Genomic DNA, 20,613 nt, shown 5'->3' with positions numbered 1-20,613 from the left:
GGCCGTTTTGGGCCGACTGGGTCCGCCGGTCTCCCAATTGGGTCTAACTGACTACGACTGGTGGCTATATAAGAGCAAGCTCGTGAAGCCCATCATCATCATTGGCTACAGCAACCCGGATTCCTTAGCATCCAGCCTCCGTCCTCTACTGTTTCCAGCACGCCATCGAAGCTTCTCACACATGAGTGCATGGTTGGGAGGCAGCGCCATCTATTGTATCAGTTTTACAGTAATCAAATTTTTGATTCTCCATACAATCTGCTTTTCTCTCTTGCATACGAGATCCTGTTATCTGTTGAGCACAGACGTTGTATTATTTTCTTACAGCCTCCAATAGCCCCCTCTTCTTCAATTTGAAACCCTTCTTCTTTGCATCTAGCCCCATCGCAAGGTGTACATGAACATGATGATAACTTGCCATCCTCTTCATTTGTGTGCTTCCTTGAGCAATTTGGCCCTTTAAGTAACTTGCTTCTTTTTTTCTTGAGGAATGTTTTGCCTCTTATTATCATCAAGATGCATGCTATTAAATGCAATTGATGTTGCTAGTAATAATTTTAGAGATATTGCTGCAAAATACCGGCACGATGTATCCAACATAGCCTTCTCATGTGCTAGCATTGAAATTTGTATTATATCCATCCTTCTCAAAACTCTTTATAGAGATTCATCTTTCCCATTTAATTCATCGTTCCATACCTTATATACATTTATTAGTATCCATATCAACATATCATCAACATTAATTATTTAGGTAGGGTAGTAGGATGTATAGAGAGGTTGCAAGTTACTTTGAAGGTAGAAGAGTATGCTTTTATTCATTTGGATGGTGTTTAAGTGATTCTCGTCCTCTTATTTCCAAAGCAATACTTTAAGCTTCTCATGCCATAAACCATGTCAGGAAATATTCTTATATTGTGCTTTAAAAAAATCAAGGCTTGAATGAATCTCTCATATCAACTTCTTATGCTAGTACCAATTTAGAGCAACATCCTTATGTTGTCTTAAGAAACCTCAAGTCTCTCATAGCAAAAAACATTTCTATGAAAACAATATTGCTTTTGCTATAGAAGTAATGCCTTCCCCTTGGTCATCACATTAAACAGATATTGTCCTTAAGTCACCTTGTGTGCTACCTGATTGATCAATGGGTGATAATTTGCTTAGGTGTCAGGCAAAGGCATCCCAACACTAGTGTAGGCTAAATGCCAACTACATGACATAAACACATGTGGCTTCGTGTTTGGAAAATTTGTTCACCATAACAACTATATGATGCCACTACTTAGTTCTTTGATTATGCGATTGGAAGGATCTCCATTCTGCAAAAAGTTTGTGTGAAACCCCATAATCATCCCAGAAGGGTCATCAATGCTCACACAGCCTAGATTTCAAGTTTCCAAACTGACATGTGTCTTTTCACATTCAAGAGACACTAATGGGTGGAAGTTCACTTCTTACAATCATGTGGTTGCTAGCAATATCCAACATCATTGTACCCAAGTCACAAAGGCTAGACTTCAAGTTTAAAACAATGTTATTAAAATCAAGGTGTGCTTGGAAAGGCACCTTTTTTGTGATAGGTAGACATTATGGGGGTGAGAGTTTGAAGTATGGAAACAGTATGTGGCAGAATACACCCTCTTAGCTTGCCTCGAATTCCCTCCTCTTTTCTAGTTGTACTGCTTGTCTCCTATCCCTTATGCCAATCTCAAGGAATGATGTGGACTCTAGAGGGGGTAGTGCACAAGATTGCCTGTTCCTTGCTAGAACACGTTTATTGGTGGATAGAGTGTGTTCCTTACTATAGCATGCTCTATGTTGACTAGCCTCCCTTGAATTCCCTTTCAAAGGGACCCCTACACAAAGTGAGGCGAATGTCTCGTGTCTGTTTGTGGATGACTTCCCTACATTGTATTTTCTGGAGGGTTCTTTGTCATGGGATGACGAGGCCGTTGCTAAAAAGGGGAGGAAACGATATGTCCAAGCAATGGTGGCTTGGGTATTATCAATGAGTATATCTTGACATTAGCAGCTCGAGGACAAATTCTTGGCACTAGCATCTCGAGGTGGCTCTTGGGGATGTGGAACAATAGTACTCAGGGTGAACGGAATGGGCCACCATGGGGAAGGTGGTTTAGGTTTAAGGGTAAAGTGCTAGCAGAACTTGTTTCCACCAAACTTGATAAAGAAAACTTGTCACTTTTATAGTCAAAATATGTAAATTGTTGGTATTGTAGACCAAACTGCCTAATTTTCTGTCCTTAAAATAAAGTCTAGGCAAAATTTGAACGGGAGTTATAGCCAATGTAAAATATAATGGAGCATTTTTTCCCCCCAAGCACACACACACGACTATCTACAAGGGGCACAATCGCTCGTGATGTATGTTGCCAGGGGTGTGAGAGGGAATCGAATGCGAGCAGCCAAGTGAGGTGGGCAACGGGCGCAACCGCGGGAGCTAGAGAATTGTGTGGGGGAAGCAAGCAAGCAAGTTGGGGGGATGGAAGGGAGGGGGGGCACGAACGTGTGGAAGGTAGAAAGGAGCAGCTTTTTGCATTTTCACACGTGTGGGCAGAACGAAAAGGACTCCCTCTTTTGCTCTTCGTCGCCGTCGTCGTCGTCTTCTTCTTCTTCTTCGTTTGAGTCCCCTGTTTCTTCCTGCATTTGTATGCATTTTGGACCTTCCTTACGCCATAGCCAGCCTTCCTTCCTATCCCTCCATGGCCATCCTCGACACCTCTATCTCCCCTGGCTTCAACCGTACCTTCCCTCTCCTCGATCCAGATCCCCAGCTCCCCCTCCATCACGATCACCACCCATTTCAGCAGCCCCAGCATCACCTTCATCACTTCCATCCTCCTCAGCATCGTCAAGAGAAAGAGGATTCCCATGTTCCAGAGCGGGAGCCAGAGCTCGGGCATGAACAGCAGCAGCCGCATCAGGATCAACAGAAACAGCAGCAGCTGCTGCCTCAACAGTTCGCTTCTCCCCCGCCGGCCCTCGATCTCTCCAACGGAATTCCCTCCTCCGAGAACGGGAGCTCCACAACCAACTCCTCTGATGGGCCAGATAGCTTCCACCGGGATACCATGCGCGAATTGGAGGATCTTTTCTCCAAACTCAACCCGCTCGCTAAGGAGTTTGTCCCCCCTTCTCGTACCGATGGTGGGTCCATGCCTGAAACGAATGGTTCCAAAGGAAACAATCGACGGGTAAGCCAGCTTGTTACTGCCGATCGCGCACAATGGTATCGGACATTAGTGGGCGCAATTGCAAGCTTTGCTATTGCTGATGCTGCTTCTTTTGTCAGAGGAAAGGCTATCGTTGTGATTGCCCTTGCTAATATCTTCTTGTTTTTACGATTTATAAGAAAAATGGCAGTAATTCCAACAAGCGGCGCATTAACAGCAGGTTATTGAGAGCACAACGGGATGATAGTATACGTAGAACGGTATACGTCTCTGATATTGATCAACAGGTGAGCAAAGCTTTCTTATCAGTGTTAATAGCCTCAAATGTCAAAGGATCCACATGCATTCCTACCGTTCTTTGTGCTGATGCTTTGTACAATTTGATGCGAATGTGTAGGTCACGGAAGAGCAACTCGCAGCTCTCTTCCTCACCTGTGGGCAGGTATTTTGCTCTGGATTTATCGTGGAATCGTTAGAGGGGCCTTGCGATCAATCAAACTCAAACATTTCTACTGTTGTAGGTTGTAGATTGCCGCGTGTGTGGAGACCCAAATTCGGTTCTTCGGTTTGCATTTGTTGAGTTCACAGACGAAGGTACAATAAAGACCTTAGGGCAGGATGGTAGGAAATCCTCGGTTATTCACTTTAATAACCTTCTCTTTTAAAAGGTTTAAACGTATTTGTCTATAAAACATCTTCTTAAGAAGGTGCAGTCATTTTACAGTGAAGCCTTGCAAGACTAACATAATGATAATATTTTCAGAGGGGGCACGGGCAGCACTGAGCCTTGCGGGGACTATGCTAGGTTACTATCCTGTCAGGGTCTTGCCCTCAAAAACAGCAATTATCCCAGTGAACCCAACGTTTTTACCGCGGGTACACAATTCTAGTTGACAACTGCTCAAGCCTTACGTTTGATCTTCTCCATTGCTTTCTGAGACTGGTCATGAGAACGTTAGCATCTCTTGTATTGGCAGTCTGAAGATGAGCGTGAAATGTGCGCCCGGACAATTTACTGTACAAATATCGACAAGAAGGTGAAGGTGTAGCTTTTCCAGGAATGGAACACATTTTTCTGGCTTAAAAAATGTCTCACTCCAGAGAATACTTATTGCTGCAGGTGTCCCAGGCAGATGTGAAGCTTTTCTTTGAATCCTTATGTGGCGAGGTATGCTTTCTTTTGAAGAATGTTAACGAAGCTTTGGAGGTGGTTTTCAACGCCTGCATTTAGTGATGCATCTAATGTTGAATTTAGGTTGCGCGTTTGAGATTGCTGGGAGACTATCGTCATTCAACACGCATTGCTTTTGTTGAGTTTATCATGGTAAGATTTTTTTGGACATCTCCCTGAATTTCTTTTGACATAAAACTTGAGAACTTTTGTCTACAAGCTTGTAAAAGGTAAAAGTCTGATGATATCGATTTTTTTTTTTGCCTTGCCGTGCTGGTGAAGTTTGTCTTGTTTAATAAAGTGCCTTTTTGATAGGATGTATGGAGATGAGAAAGCGTGTTATGTGGAACATGAGGCTGTGTTTAGTCTGATGATATCGATTTTTTTTTTTGCCTTGCCGTGCTGGTGAAGTTTGTCTTGTGTAATAAAGTGCCTTTTTGATAGGATGTATGGAGATGAGAAAGCGTGTTATGTGGAACATGAGGCTGTGTTTAGTTGAAGTGGATCATTGAGGAAGCTAATTTGCCCATGGTATATGGAGTGTTGGTATAACTTAGTGTACAATTCATTGGGAGGCAGTGTGGGTGACCCACATATCACCATGGTGATAACGACTAGTTGGTTACCCAGGTTACAAAGCAATCCTACTTAAATCGGAAAATTGAAACGAAACATGATCATGCTTGCCCATAATGTTGCAGTAGCGTTCTTTGATAAGCAACTGTATTAGTTCACACTACTCCCCTCTACTTTTGGCAAAGGCCCTTGTCAGTCCACCCATTATTCTGTTGCATTACAGAGAGATTTGCAGTGTAAGATGTCAGTAGTGTTGGGTCGAACACGTTTATCTATATTGTAAGGCTGTCCACCAGGGCTTGTAGTATAGAAGCTTCTGGTCATTCCTACTTGGAAAGCTTATTGTCTTTTGTTTTCCTTTAGGTTTGGCATATGGAACACTTTCCTTTGTCCCTAAAGGCCTTTTCCTGGACCAAAAACATTTAAGCTTTGTGTCAAAATTGTTATTATATTGGCCAATCCCAAAGGGGTTATGTGCACCTGTGTTAATGATGATGATGACTTATGCCATATGGTCTTAAGAGCATGCTGATTCTATGTGAATTAAAACATGTTGCTTTGTGCATCAGAATGTGGATCTATTAAAAGAAGTGGGTAGCTACACTATAGCTAGGGGTAGTAGCCTATGAGCCGGAGGGTTGAGAGGAACCCTATTGAAGAGAAGGCATGCAAATGCTATAAATGGATGAGTTTGGGAATGTTCCTGGATTCATCTAGGTATATGCTTCTGCCGTATTAGCGGACATGCAAATTTCACCTTGTGAAGTTTTCGGCCAAGTTGCGGCCTACTGGTATTGCGATAATTCTTTCTATCTTAAATGGTGCGTTGCCTTATCAGCTAGATTTAGATTTAGATGCTCATTTGAGAGAGACTAAAATGAAATCGTTTAGACTTCACAAGCAGTTGTAGCTTGAATGAAGAGATTTGGACTACTTTTTGATTAGCCTTCTCCTTTAGTGCTAGCCTTCGTCATGGCTGAGTTTGCCCTTCACCTCCGGTGTGCCGACAGAAACTCAGTACGAAGACTTTGTATAAATGGATGCTCAAGTATGTGTGGGTGTGTGGATTTGTATGTGTGAGAGCATACTTTTATACTATAGTCCACACCCACTGTTGGGTGCTAATGACATCAGTGGGAATGTCATAGTAGCTAGTCCCTGCTATGCGTGATGGAGTTTACGGTTTTCAATCTTATGAGTGACTATCGTGGGATTGAAACTGCACTATGTTGTGTTTTTAGAGGATGAGTTTGGGAATGTTAGTGGATTCATCTAGGTATATGCAAATGCTATAAATGGAGCCACTGTGACCAAAGGGATCAAGGTGTGGCTGTCTAAAGAGCTTAAAGGCGACGCTAATGAATGAAAGACATGCCCAAGGATTCAAGGTGATACCTCCAAAGAGCTCATAACAAACCCTAATGAAAAAAGGCATGCAAGTGCGTGAAAAGGGCCTATTGAATCAAATGGAGCTACGAGGAGCCAAGCTAGAAAGGAACTATTCTTACCTTTCCATCACCAAGGATTGTTCAAGTGTAGTTTGAATGGCATATGACTGATGTTTGAAGTGCATAGTTCAAAATTTTTTGCAAGTACAACTAAAAAAAAATTGCCCAAATGGCCAAAGGAATTGAACATGTATACTTTAAATGCTATACAGACATCGAGTTTGAGTTGAGGTTCCATGCGGTCTCTTGCCTTATATATGGGCTGAATGGTACTGGCCTAAAAATTGTATTGAGTACAGCCTCCCTCGTCGTGCATAGTAAATATGAATCTGTCAATCCTACAAGGGGCTTCCGTTTTGGCTATGCTTTTTGCCGAGAGAGGCATGTGGAAGCATTTTATTTTTCCTATCCGGGCATGAGCCTGAGTTCACTAGGATCTAGAGGAGTCTCTGAGTCTCCTTTAGATAGCTTTGCCATGACCGCTCTTGGGAGAGACTGGTCACGAGATGGGCTTTATGTCAGTGATTGGGCTTTGCACAAAGGGGAGTCCATCGGGATCTTGGCAGGCATGAAGACATCCAATCACTCCCCCATTGTCTAACATTTGGAGTTGTGGGCCAAGGGCTTCCTTAGATAGAGGTGAGTGTCTTGGATGCCCTCGAACAAGAGGAGGAGGTACAACACACTAGAGCACAGATTTGGCCAATAGTGAGACTAAGAGGATGCTTGCCTAGAGGATGGTTGGGCCCTTGGGATAACAGAGGCCATTCGAAGTACCGATGAGCCAAACTCATTGCAACTTAGCCAACTTTTGGTTTTAAAACCATCCCTGCCCAAAAAATAAAATTGTCCTCAAAATTGCAAGTTTGCTCGAAATTTTTAAACCTGTCATCGCCCTCGCCCTAATGTAACCTGACATGTCTAGCCTGGATCGAATGGGAAAAATGAATGCTTAGATGTCTTGTCCATAGACAATACTCATTAGACAAGTAGAATAGGAACACATGGTCCAACAACAAGACATTCTCTTTCTGCCATGTGTAGCGAAGAGGGTAATCAGAGTTGTACATCTTCTGATGATCACTAACTTAATGGCATCCAAGGTATATGGGCTCAACCATGGTGTCTGTGTGGGGGTGCTTCTACTTCAAATGCATGCTTCATGGGCTGTTGCGGATTTCAGTCTGGATCAAAAGAATAATTGAGCAACCCAACTAGCCGACAACCAACAGCATATACCAATCACGGTTTGTTTAAACATGCTCCTTCTTGCTCAAGGTAAACTATTATTGAGTAGGCCTTCTTCCCTGAAGGTAATCTAGGAACTTGCAATATGCTGCACCTAGTTTTGTAACACAATTCTACATATCTATGCTTCCTGCACCAAAATACCATGCAAGCACCACACCAGCCACAATTCCCAAGTTGATCGTCATTGTAACATCTTGGAAAGCCCGATAACAACACCATTGGATTCCACTCATCTTGCGGTTGAAAACAAGCCAGGTACCTCTTGGAGGCACCCACAATGTTCATGCGTAAGTCTGTAATGCAACCTTAATTACCCCTATACTTCTCTGACCTTGATCTTGGAAGTCCATCCAGAGACACTTCCTTCACACAAGTGGTGTCAGCCTTCTTCTCAGCACAACGGTCTAAGTAACCAATGCTGTCCCCCACCTTCACAGAGGTTTCCAGTACCTCTGGCTCACCTGATCATCTCTCAATGTGAGACATCAAGACAATTTTAGCCAGATCTGCATACGTGAACTTGTGGCAACACTCGGAGTTGTCACCAAGAGAAGCTCAATGTTCGGGATGGTTGCAGTCGAAGCATTTCTTCTTCTTGCCTCCACCTCTAGAAGAGTCTTTGTCGTCATCAGATTTGTCGTCTTTCTTTTTGTTGGACCTTTGCCAGGCTTGCCTTTTCTCGAGTCCTTACCCTTGCCTTACACATCTTTGCTCGACCCTCCTCTTGTACCAATATAGCCCTCAGCTTTTCAAAAGTGAGCGGCTTTGACATTAACGGAGTTGTAATGCTGATTACGAAGGTTCTGAAGCTCTTCAGCAGCATATGTTGGGCCTTTGCCAGGCTTGCCTTTTCTTGAGTCCTTACCCTTGCCTTACACATCTTTGCTCGACCCTCCTCTTGTACCAATATAGCCCTCAGCTTTTCAAAAGTGAGCGGCTTTGACATTTACGGAGTTGTAATGCTGATTACAAAGGTTCTGAAGCTCTTCAGCAGCATATTTAAAATGATCATAGGCAACTGAACCAGGCTCACCTTATGACCAATTTCCAGCTGTTCCCTCACCACCATTGTCGTCATGCATGGCATCTCCCTCCTCCATCCTCATGGTGAACAATTGATCTAGAGGTTGAGTATCCTCAGAGTATCATTTGAGTCTTACATTTCCTTCAAGAAATCTCATGCTTTCTTTTAAGTGTCTGTCAACTTAGTTTGCGGAACCACTGCGTCTCCTGTCATTTTGATGAATTCATTGACAGTGTCTCTGCATGTTTTCTCTCCAGCTTTCCCACTTCGTGTGGATCTATGTTGTCACGATCTGTGACGTATTCCTTTCTAGACTTATGGATGGTTTGATGAATGGACACTTGTGGAAGGGTATGCCCTTTCGACGGGACACTTGCCCTTTCGACGGGACACTTCCTATAAGGCATAACCCTTCACAAGAGACATTCTAATGAAGAGACATTTCTATTGTAATGTACCCTCTCATCAAGGGTCACACCCTTCACAAGGGGTACACACCTCTTCATGTACATACCCTTTGGAGTACACACCTTTTCATGTGTGACTCTTCACTCTCTATATAAGAGAGGCCCAATTGTATGGATGACACAGTACATCCACCCTACAGACATTCAAGCAATACAATTATTCCTTGTTCTTTGCTATCTCAGTCTCCTTTCTGTCCCTTAGCACATCTCTAAATATAATAAATCTGGGATTTCTTTAAAGATATACTTTAAAGAGTGATGGTTTGTTTTGACCACAGAGTTGGCTCCCATGAGATAATGTTTCCAAGAGCGATAAGCATGTACAACGGCAAGAAACTCCTTATCATAAACCGGATATCGGGTTTGGATATCAGAATGTTTATGGCTGTCAAAAGCAATAACTTTGCCTTCTTGCATCAAGACTGCTCGTGTAGCGATGTCGGAAGCGTCGGTCATGACCTCAAATGGAAGGTTTGGGTCAGAAATAGCCATAATTGGTGTGGTAGTGAGTGCTTGCTTGAGTTGTTAACAACTATACTTTGTTTCGGGAAGCCACTAAAAAACTGCTGTGCTTTTCAATAATTCGGACATAGGAGCTGCGATTTCGGAAAACTGATAGACCTTTGTATGGTAGAAGTTTGCCAATCCGAGAAAAGAGCGGACATCATGAACATTCTTAGGAGCAGGCCAGTTTCGGATTACCTCGACCTTCTTGGGTTCCACAGAGATGCCTTAACATGTCCCAAATATTCAAGTTGGGTCTTGAAGAACTCACTCTTCTCAATGTTGATGTAGAGAGAATTTGTGCGGAGAACTTCAAAAACTTGGTGAAGATGTTGTTTGTGCTCATGTAAGGATCTGCTGAAAACGAGGATGTCATCGAGGTAAACGATGACGAACTTATCGAGGAAAGGCCTGAAGATGTTGTTCATTAATGTCATGAATGTGGCCGGGGCATTGTTTAACCCAAAAGGCATGACCAAACATTCATAGTGTCCATACTTTGTTCGAAAAGCTGTCTTGTACTCATCGCCTTCTCGTATGCGAATTCGATGATAACCTGAACGAAGATCAATCTTCGAGAATTGTGTTGCGTGTAGAAGTTGATCGAAGAGGTCATCGATGCGAGGCAATGGATACTTGTTTTTGATAGTGAGCTTGTTGAGGGCTCGGTAGTCGATGCAGATGCTCTCAGCAAGTTACCTCTAGCATCAGCCATGGTAATCTCTACATTATCTGTGGATGTTCCGAATTCATTTAAAGGAAAGTATTTCAATGATAAAGACTTCGGCACAGCAGTACATGTTATTTTAAAAAATCAACCTTCGACTTCCGAACAAAAGATTCTCATCCTATTCTTATACGGACGACCTTCTGTACTATCAAGATCGCGTCTGTGTACCACATGACAAGGATGTTCGACGTCTTTTGTTAAAAGAGCATCATGTAGTTCCTTATGCTGCCCATCCAGGCATCAATAAGACTTATCGGTTACTCAGTGCAACATACTACTGGCCTCAGATGAAAAGCGACGTCATCAAAATGGTTACATCATGCTTATCTTGTCAACAAATGAAAGCAAGCCGGCGACTTCCAACAGGACTTCTTCAGCCTCTTCCAGTTCCAACTGAAAGGTGGGAAAGTATTTCCATGGATTTCATTACAACACCACCACGATCCTCCAGAGGTAACACTCAGATTATGGTAATGGTTGATCGATTGTCCAAAATGGCACACTTTGTTGCTTGCAAAAGCAGTGCACAGGCTCCGGACATAGCCAAACTTTTCATACAACACATCTTCCGACACCATGGATTGCCCAAGAATATCATATCCGACAGAGATCCTAAGTTTACCAGTCACTTTTGGATTTCCCTGTTCGAATCTTTGGGTACAACTCTACTGTTCAGTTCAGCCTACCACCGAGAATCAGATGGCCAGACTGAAAGAGTCAACCAAGTTTTAGAAGAAATGCTTCGACATTATGTTCAGTCACGCCTAGCAGCTTGGGAAGAGTATCTACCACTCCTTGAGTTTGCTTATAATAACTCTTTCCATAGTGCCAACAGCATGACTCCATTCCAAGCAGCTTATGGACACACTCCGATTGTACCAACGAATTTTGTACTTCAACATCTAGTGGCCCTAGCTGATCAATTGGTTCAAGAAATGCAAGACATTCTCCTACAAGTCAGGGATCATATGCGAAAAGCGCAAGAGCGGTATCAACGGTCTGCCAACAAACATAGACGTCACCTGGAATTTAACACTGGTGACATGATGCTATTATTTGTAGCCCCACATCGCTATAAGACGGTTAAGTCTGTGTTTCCTAAGTTGCGACCACGATACTATGGACCTTTCCGGATTGTCAAGAAAAATTCACCTTTAAGTTACAAATTGGAATTACCACCATCATGGGGTAAATTCCATCCAACATTTCATATTTCTTGGCTAAAGACGTACATTCCAGGCGATGAAGCAGTTCCTCCTGCAGGTGATTATGTCCCAGAAATTGAAGATGATTATGTTCTCCTTATTCCTGAGCGTATTCTGGACCATCGACAGCGAGAGACTCGACATCGACTTATCACGGAATTCCTTGTTCTTTGGCGAGATCTGGATGACTCCGACGCTACTTGGCAGTCTGATGAAGACTTACAGCAGTACCCTGACATTTTACAGCAGTATTTTCAGAATTTACAGTGACTTTTTCTACATCAGTTCATTATCTCCACCAGGGTCTTCTTTTGAGTGGGAGGGGATGTCACGATCTGTGACGTATTCCTTTCTAGACTTATGGATGGTTTGATGAATGGACACTTGTGGAAGGGTATGCCCTTTCGACGGGACACTTGCCCTTTCGACGGGACACTTCCTATAAGGCATAACCCTTCACAAGAGACATTCTAATGAAGAGACATTTCTATTGTAATGTACCCTCTCATCAAGGGTCACACCCTTCACAAGGGGTACACACCTCTTCATGCACATACCCTTTGGAGTACACACCTTTTCATGTGTGACTCTTCACTCTCTATATAAGAGAGGCCCAATTGTATGGATGACACAGTACATCCACCCTACAGACATTCAAGCAATACAATTATTCCTTGTTCTCTGCTATCTCAGTCTCCTTTCTGTTCCTTAGCACATCTCTAAATATAATAAATCTAGGATTTCTTACATATGTATTGTTATCTTTCCTGTCGCATCCACTGTGTCCAAATGTTTCAGACCCCCTCCTGTCATCGCCTCCCATGTGAGTCCGCATCTTCACCTTCCAGATATGTAATTATCCCTGTCTAGTTTGCTTGCCTTCTGCAAGTTTGGTATTGGTACATGTGAAGCCATTGGACTGAAGATCCTGGCACAGATCTAACAACACAGATGTAACTGATGCAAACAGTTGCAGTCCCTTACTTGACCAAGGCAACTATCTAGCACCCTGTGTGCTGCCTAGATGTGGACTGCTAGCACTCCTATAGGCTCCCTTCTACCTCTGATCTTTTGTCAGCCTGTGTTAAGGAGCTTCAATGGGTTGGAAAGATCCTGGTCCAACACCTTTTCTTTGCCACTCTTCTCCCTGCTGAAGATCTGCTGCTGCAGAGAGTGTTCTCCTGCTGCATCCCTGGCCTCCCTGCTTCTGTTGATGCAGCCCACCTGAGGCACAATGGATGTTCATGACTGGCTCCTTGCTCCTCTGGTTGTAGCCCAAACTTGAAGCACAGGAAGATCTCTGAACCCCCAACAATGGTGCCCTTTTATGGGGCTAGAAGCATGTAGATCTAGCCGACCCAAACTAGGATTTCTACAGACTTGGCCAACCCAGTCTGTAACTGCTGACCCCGTTGCACAGTCAACCAGTATTGTAGTACTGCTGACCTGTACTTCTGTACCCGACTGGTTCCAGATGTGTGCCAAGTGGACAGCAATGTGGCAGGCACCTACTAGCCTGCCTTAGCTGTACTGCCAACCCACGCATCTGCTTCTTTATTTGCGGCTCTGCTGTCTATTCAAGGCCCCAACCAAAGCCTCTTCTGGCCCCTTCACCTGGGCCTCATTCCAGCCTTCTTCTAACATTTGTAGGCTTCCTTTTCATTTCAGTGAAGAGAGGCAATGAACAAGCACCACTGTGTCAAAAGGTCCAACGAGCAAAGCTTTGAGCAAAGATGCTCATTAAGATGAGAATGCAGCTGGATATTAGGACATCTTAACCCACACAAAGGAACACACAAGCTAAGTGCAAATTGATGTGTGAGCATCAACATAAGAAGAGAATAAGCCCATATAGCATTGGTATTTGAGAGAGAGTTTTCCTTGGTGTTAAGAAGGATGAGCAACCTAAGGATTGCAAGGCAATGAAAGATAGGAAAATGGGAGTGTTACGAAAATTAAAATTAAACATGATCACAAATTCATGATTTACCAAAACCATAGAAATCAAGAACAAGAAAACAAGTGGGGTAGAGAAGAGAAAGAGAGAGCGACACTGCATGGGATCCAATCTGCCCCTCCTAGATGGTGGCTCTTGCTTCCCATCTAGAGTATTTATAATTGTAATTTCAAAAAGCAAAGAGCCAATAATAGTACACCCAAAAGCATCCCCTGTCCACAATTAGAGGGATTGCTCAACATAGCTCCACGAGCTCAAAATATCACAAGGCTTAATATGCCCTCATCCATAATTAATAAAATAAATTAGCCCACGGCTTAATATTCATGTCTTTACAATATGGTCCATGGCCTTTGGCAACCATTCAATACTTCGATCAATCCAAATCACCTTCACCGTCTCCGTTTCTCGTTATCCAACTCATCATCTGTACTTAAGCTGCCAATTGTGTTTGTTGTTACATCAATTGATGAATCATTATATCAACTAATCCCAACACAATTGTACGCTTGATATACAGACATCAAATACACACCTTGTAACCAATTGCAATGACACAAGTAATACTAGCGACATTAGTATCAATATGGAATCACCCACAATACTAACCATCTAGCTTGGCAAAACAAAGGTAGTTAGGTGTTCCTAACTAAACCCCACAAAGCATCCACTAGGACCCCGTGGCGTTCGGTGCGCTCCTAAGGAATACTTTGCCATAGTTACACTTGACTAAAATAAAATAATTTTCATAGCAAGAAATATCAAAACTTCAATTTTGTAACATCTCTCTTGCTTGGAATCCCTCTAATTGTGGACAAGGGATGCTTTTGGATGTACTATTATTGGCTCTTTGCTATTTGGAATTACAATTATAAATATAAATACTCTAGAAGGGAAGCAAGAGACACCATCTAGGGGGGGTAGATTGGACCTCATGCAGTGTCGCTCTCTCTTTCTCTTCTCTATCCCACTTGTTTCCTTGTTCCGGGTTTCTATGGGTTTGGTAAATCCTAAATTTGTGATCATGTTTAATTTTAATTTTTGTAACAGTGGTATCAGAGTCCGGCTACACTCTAGCTTGACTGTGAGAGACAAGCAACATGATTTTGTCCCAATCGTTCTCAAAATGTACTTTCTGATCGTTTCGACTACTTGATCGCTAGGTTTTGAGCTCGTGTGCAAAAGTTATTAAAGATTCTTCAAACATCAAGGCTACGATTACAATTGACGAAAACGGCCCACATTGGCTTGTTTAAAGCCAGTTCTTTTGATTGGTTGGATCACTGTATTTTGACTTGAGGTAATAAATGTATGGTTATTTCTTTTCACTGCCTACTGTCAACGAATTGGTAGAAGCAGTCTTTGGATAGGAAGATGAATAGCCACGACTAGAGATGACTTAATCTTAGGACATGAGGATAGAAAAGATTCATATTCTTATAGAATCAATGATATCGACTAGAGATGACGTAATCTTAGGGCATGCGGACAGAAAAGGTTCATATTCTTATAGAACCATTAATATTTGAAGTAATAGTAGCATCATGCGATTTCAAGAATGGAAGTCGTATGAAAATCGCAATAGGGACGTTGATGTCCTAAGCGAAAGACCATGGCTATTTAATTTGGAAGAAAGAAATAGGACTGAATCAAGAATCGAGAGTTGCAGATGAAACAAGAATAAATAGATGCACTATGCATGTTATTGCTTCGACAATAATCGGCAATTTCTCTTGTTAGCTTAGTAGACACAATCAAGCATACAAGCGTTGTGACGAGATGACCAACGCATGTGGAGATACATCTTTTATCCTTCTTCTTTCTTTTTACTTAATTGCTTTTCTTAAGTTGCATATGATGAGGTCACTATGAAAGAGAGCCTCTGTGAGGAATCTCTTCTGAACCACAAAGTTATTAGACCGATGATTGAACAAGAAGCAAAAGAAAGTTGATTGGGGATCAACCAAGCAAGCAAAGATTTGGAAGGACAAAGGAGATATGTATCTATTCCTATGTATTTCCTAGCAGCTGAAGAAAATACATATTGGATCATTACTAGCTGCCAAGTTAAATAAAAAACTTTGATGTGTGATTAAACAATGATGTACATATACCCTTATGCTGATCACAAAATAGTTTGTCACTTATTGCTACTTGCATCATACGGACAAAGAATTATTCTTTGCATTGTTATTATTTCTCAATATCATATTGGTATGGGACGGTACAGATATTGAGGAATATGACAAATATAATGCTTGGACCTGTACTAAATTAACATAAGCAATGGATGGATGCGGTGTAGTAGTTTTAAGATCTCATCAAGAAATTTTTTGATGATACTTGATGAATATCCAAGAGAGTACTCTTCACATCTCTACTCGTTGACTAGGAAAGTCAAATATACAACTGATGTTAGTTTTTGCTCAACATAGCTCCACGAGCTCAAAATATCACAAGGCTTAATATGCCCTCATTCACAATTAATAAAATAAAATAAGCCCACAACTTAATATTCATTTCTTTACAATATGGCCCATGGCCTTTGGCAACCATTCGATACTTCAATCGATCTAAATCACCTTCACCATCTCCGTTCCTCGTTATCCAACTCATCATCTGTACTCAAGCCGCCAATTGTGTTAGTTGGTACAATCAATTGATGAATCATCTTACCAACTAATCCCAACACAATTGCACGCTTGATATACAGACATCAAAATACACACCCTGCGACCAATTGCAATAACACCATTAGTATTAATATGGAATCACTCACATACTAACCATCTAGCGTGGTAAAACACATGTAGTTAAGCGTCTCCAACTAAACCCTTCAAAACATCCACTAGGACTCTTGCCGTGTCCGGTGCCATAGTCACACTTGACTAAAATAAAATAATTTCCATAGCAAGAAATATCAAAAATTCAATTCTGTAATAGGGAGGGCTGCCGGCAAGCCCTTGGTCGGAGCTGATGAGGAGGACTGGTCTGTCATTGCTGTCACTGCGGGAACCTCAAGATAATAGCTCATTGCTTGTGGAGTTGCCTAGAGGCTCAGAGGATTCGGAAGTGCTCCTTTGGGATAGTAGCCAAGGTGCGACGTACCAGACAGAGGGATGACTTGCTTTCTACATTGAGATGGTCTCATCTAGCCTACAAGATAGATGGTTTGAGTGTCACTCGCTTGGAGATCTTTCTACATTGAGATGGTCTCTCCAGCCTACAGGATAGATTGTGTGAGTGTCACTTGCTTGGAGATTTGGGACATGGTTCCTTTCTTTCGCTAGAGATGTGAGTTCCCTCTCTCTCTCTCTCACACACACACACACACACACACACCCACACACACTTTTTTTTTGGGGGGGGGGGGGGAAATCTCTCTCTCTCTCTCTCTCTCTCTCTCTCACACACACACACACAGAGTTGAAGAATAGGAGGGAATGAATCACTCAAACCTCCACCCAAGATCTCTCCAACTCTTCCACACACTCAACTCAGATAGATGATCACAAATGTAATAAACACTCACTCATAGATAACTTAAACGGAGAGAGAGAAAGAGTATATTCATCCACCGGAAGGTGGGCAGAAATTGGCTCCAAGGGAGCAATACAAAACTCAGCGAAGTGCTGGAGAACACTGATGGAACTCTCTCTCACAAACTGAACCAGCTCTGAGTGCACAGCACAGCCTTGGAAGGAGGCTTTCAGTCTTGCTCTGGATGCTGGAATGACTGAAGGAGTGGGCCTTTTATAGGCACTGCCCAGGCCCTTTGGGTTGACCGACCAGCAGGGTCGGTACCCTGTCTGGTGGCCGATCAGATGGCCGTGGAAATCCGACCAGGGTTGGCCCTGGTCGGTGGCCCTGGTTGGGCCGACTTGGCCTGCCACAGGCCCCTATTTAAGGGTGCCCTGTGCAGCCAGTCTATGCAGCTGCAGGCACCTCCAAGTGAGGCCCAAGGCCCCCTGTTTCCCTGCTGTTGCAGGCAGCAACCAGCCCGTGTGCTGGTTGCCTATGATGCCAGCCTGAGTCTCTCTCTTTCCCAGCCCTCCTACCTCTCACTGCCCCTTGTGCCCTCAAATCGGGGGCTCATAGGTGGGCACAGTGAGTTTCTAACACCCCCCCTCAATGTCACAACTGTGGGCCAATCCCCATGTGCTTGATGAGGTGCTCCATCTGTTCTCGAGGGAGTGCCTTCGTGAAGAGGTCGGACAAGTTGTCGGCGGTCGGGCAGTAGATAAGCTCGATCACGTCGTCGATGATGAGCTCTCGAACAAAGTGGTAATGAACTTCGATGTGCTTGGTCCGGCATGGTACACTGGATTCTTGGCAATGGCTATGCAACTCTAATTGTCGCACATCAGCACTGTTGCGTCCTCCTGACACACGTCCATGTCCTCCAGAATCCACCTCAACCATAGTGTCTCACAAACTGCTGTACATGCGGCTCTGTACTTTGCCTCTGTAGATGAAAGGGCCACTGTGGGTTGCTTCTTACTCAGCCAAGAGATGGCACCAGATGCAAGTAAGAAACAATACCGTGTTGTCGATCTTCTGGTGTCAGCATCACCCGCCCAATCATTGTCACAGAACCCGCCTAGTTCGATGCCTTTGGTGTAGGTGATCCCATAGGTGCAAGTACCTTTTAGATACCTCAGCATCCGTAAACCTGCATCCCAATGACTCTTCGTGGGAGAAGCAGAGAACTGGTATAATAGCCCAACTGCATAACAAATATTAGGTCGAGTATTGGTAAGGTAAAGCAAACTTCCTACCAATCATCGGTACAAGGGAGTATTGACCGGCTGAGATGTGTCGTGAACACTTAGCTTGAGCCTGACCTCCATGGGAGTTACTGCTGTCTTGCAATCCTCCATCTGAAATCTCTTCAGAAGTTCTCTGCAATATTTCTCCTATGAAATGAAGATCCTGTCTTTGGCCTGCTTTACTTCAATCCCAAGGAAGTAATGTAATAACCCAAGGTCAGTCATCTTAAACTCAGACATGAGTAGCTCCTTGACCTGTGAAATCTTCTTGACATGATCACCTGTCAAGAATAGATCATCAACATAGAGGATGAGTACCAGTCGCAATCCCTTCTCAATGAACAAGTAAAGGTTTGCCTCAGAAGGACTCCGACTTAGCCCTATCTTCTGAAAGAATACATGAATCCTTTGGTACCAAGCCCTGGGGGCCTGTTTCAGCTCGTATAACGCCTTCTTCAACCTGCAGACCTTTAATGGGGACCCTGGATCTTGAAAGCCTGGTGGTTGCTCCACGTATACCTCCTCCTCCAGGGTTCCATTAAGGAATGTAGACTTCACATCCATTTGAAAAATAGGCCACTGGAATTGGGCAGCAAGGGCAATCACTGTCCGGATAGTAACCATGCGGGCTGTGGGAGCAAAAGTTTCATCAAAATCCATGTCTTCAGTTTGAGCAAAACCTTTGATCACTAACCTTGCTTTATACTTATCCAAGCTGCCGTCTGATTTGTATTTAAGTTTGTATACCCACTTAGTGCCGATGACTTTCCGTCGCGGGGGCCTGGCCACTAAGTCCCAGGTATTGTTCTTTAGGATAGCATCCATCTCTGCCTGCATGGCAGCTTGCCATTCTGGATGGTCCTTCACCTCCTCGAAGGTCCTTGGCTCGTCAAGCTGAGCCACCAATGCAAAATGCACGGATGGGGTCTTTTGAAGACGTTGGGACCGACGCAATCCAGAATTGCTACTCTCAGGTAATTCGGTGACCCGAGACTCTTCCAATGTTCGTAGGTACCATTGGGGCAACCTTTTCTGCTTCTTTGTGGGAGGAGGAACTGGAACTTCTTCTGGAACATCCTGCTCTTCCTGAGTATCTTATGGAACATCAGCCTCTAATTTTGCCACCTCTTGGATGGTCAACTTGGGGCGGGGTGGGTTCGGGGGTTGAACAATCTCCTCTTCCTCAATTTGAGGCTCCTCGTGGGGTTCAGGTTCCTTTTCCTCGAAGACAACATCATGACTGATAAGGATTTGCTTCTTTACTGGGTCGAAGAGTCGATAGGCCTTGGATTCTTCGCTATACCCAACAAAGATACATTTTTTGCTCCGGGAATCGAGCTTGGTCCTGTCTTCCTTGTGCACATGCACCCATGCGTTAGAACCAAAAATGCGAAGATGAGTGATAGAGGGCTTCTTACCATTGATTGCCTTCGTCTTGGTCCTGTTGAGAATGTGTACGGCTGTATTGATAGCTTCACTCCAATAGGCTTTAGAAAGGTTCCTCCCTCGGAGCATAGCAAGCCCTGTCTCTGTGGTGGTTCTATGCTTCCTCTCAGCTACCCCGTTTTGCTGAGAAGTATGTGCTGTGGTGAGTTGTCGCTTGATCCCATGCTTGCAACAAAATGTGTTGAACTCATTTGAGGTGAATTCTTCCCCCTTGTCTGTGCAGAATGTCTTGACATCCTCCCCTGTCTCCTTTTCAACTCTGGCCTTCCAGTCCTTGAACTTCTCGAAAGCCTGAGACTTTTTAGCCAAACAATATACCTAGGTCATTCCATTGAAATCATCCACAAAGAGAAGTGAGTACCTGGATCCTACCCACGATGCTGTAGACATTGGGCCACAAATGTCGGCGTGAACCAACTCAAGTGGTTTGCTGGCCCGAAACGAGGCCTCTTGTGGGAACTTATCCCTGTGATGTTTGCCTTCTAGACAAGCTCTACAGACATCATCCTTGCCTGTAATTGGTGGAAGTCCATCCACCATCTTCGACTTTGACATTTCAGCCAAGATTCCATAGCTGACATGACCGAAGCACTCATGCCAAAGTTTGGACTTTCCGTTGTCTTCATGAATTAACATTGAACTGAGACGGTACAGTCCGTTCTCTTCAACTCCTTGAGCCACCATTTGTCCATTTGCTTTGGATGTCACGGTGACCTTGCCATCTTGAAAGAGAACTGCCATGTTGTTTTTGTCCATCTGATTTATAGACATTAAATTCTTGCAAAGGTTGGGTACATAAAGTACTCCAGAGATATCCTTCTCCTCACCCGCGGTTGTAATGAAAGGAATGCTACCGATGCCCTTCACAGGA

General features: G+C 43.5%; 1 protein-coding gene across 1 annotated transcript in view; it reads left to right on the top strand.

Moving 5' to 3' along the window:
* Window positions 1-2,639: 2,639 nt before the first annotated feature.
* LOC147903021 (polyadenylate-binding protein-interacting protein 12-like) overlaps window positions 2,640-20,613 on the top strand; it is a 44,732-nt gene continuing 26,758 nt past the window's right edge. The window contains exons 1-8 of the mRNA XM_087374116.1: window positions 2,640-3,215; window positions 3,374-3,481; window positions 3,592-3,636; window positions 3,716-3,788; window positions 3,958-4,070; window positions 4,172-4,231; window positions 4,315-4,362; window positions 4,450-4,518. Of these exons, the coding sequence (XP_087230242.1) occupies window positions 2,724-3,215; window positions 3,374-3,481; window positions 3,592-3,636; window positions 3,716-3,788; window positions 3,958-4,070; window positions 4,172-4,231; window positions 4,315-4,362; window positions 4,450-4,518 (1,008 nt within the window). The 5' untranslated portion in view covers window positions 2,640-2,723. The remainder of the gene's footprint in view (window positions 3,216-3,373; window positions 3,482-3,591; window positions 3,637-3,715; window positions 3,789-3,957; window positions 4,071-4,171; window positions 4,232-4,314; window positions 4,363-4,449; window positions 4,519-20,613) is intronic.

This window comes from Dipteris shenzhenensis, chromosome 4 (assembly GCF_047967505.1).
Source record: "Dipteris shenzhenensis isolate YYH24624 ecotype China chromosome 4, Dip_SZ_1.0, whole genome shotgun sequence".
In the NCBI taxonomy this organism is placed as follows: Eukaryota; Viridiplantae; Streptophyta; class Polypodiopsida; order Gleicheniales; family Dipteridaceae; genus Dipteris; species Dipteris shenzhenensis.
This window is presented reverse-complemented; position numbering and strand designations above follow the sequence as displayed.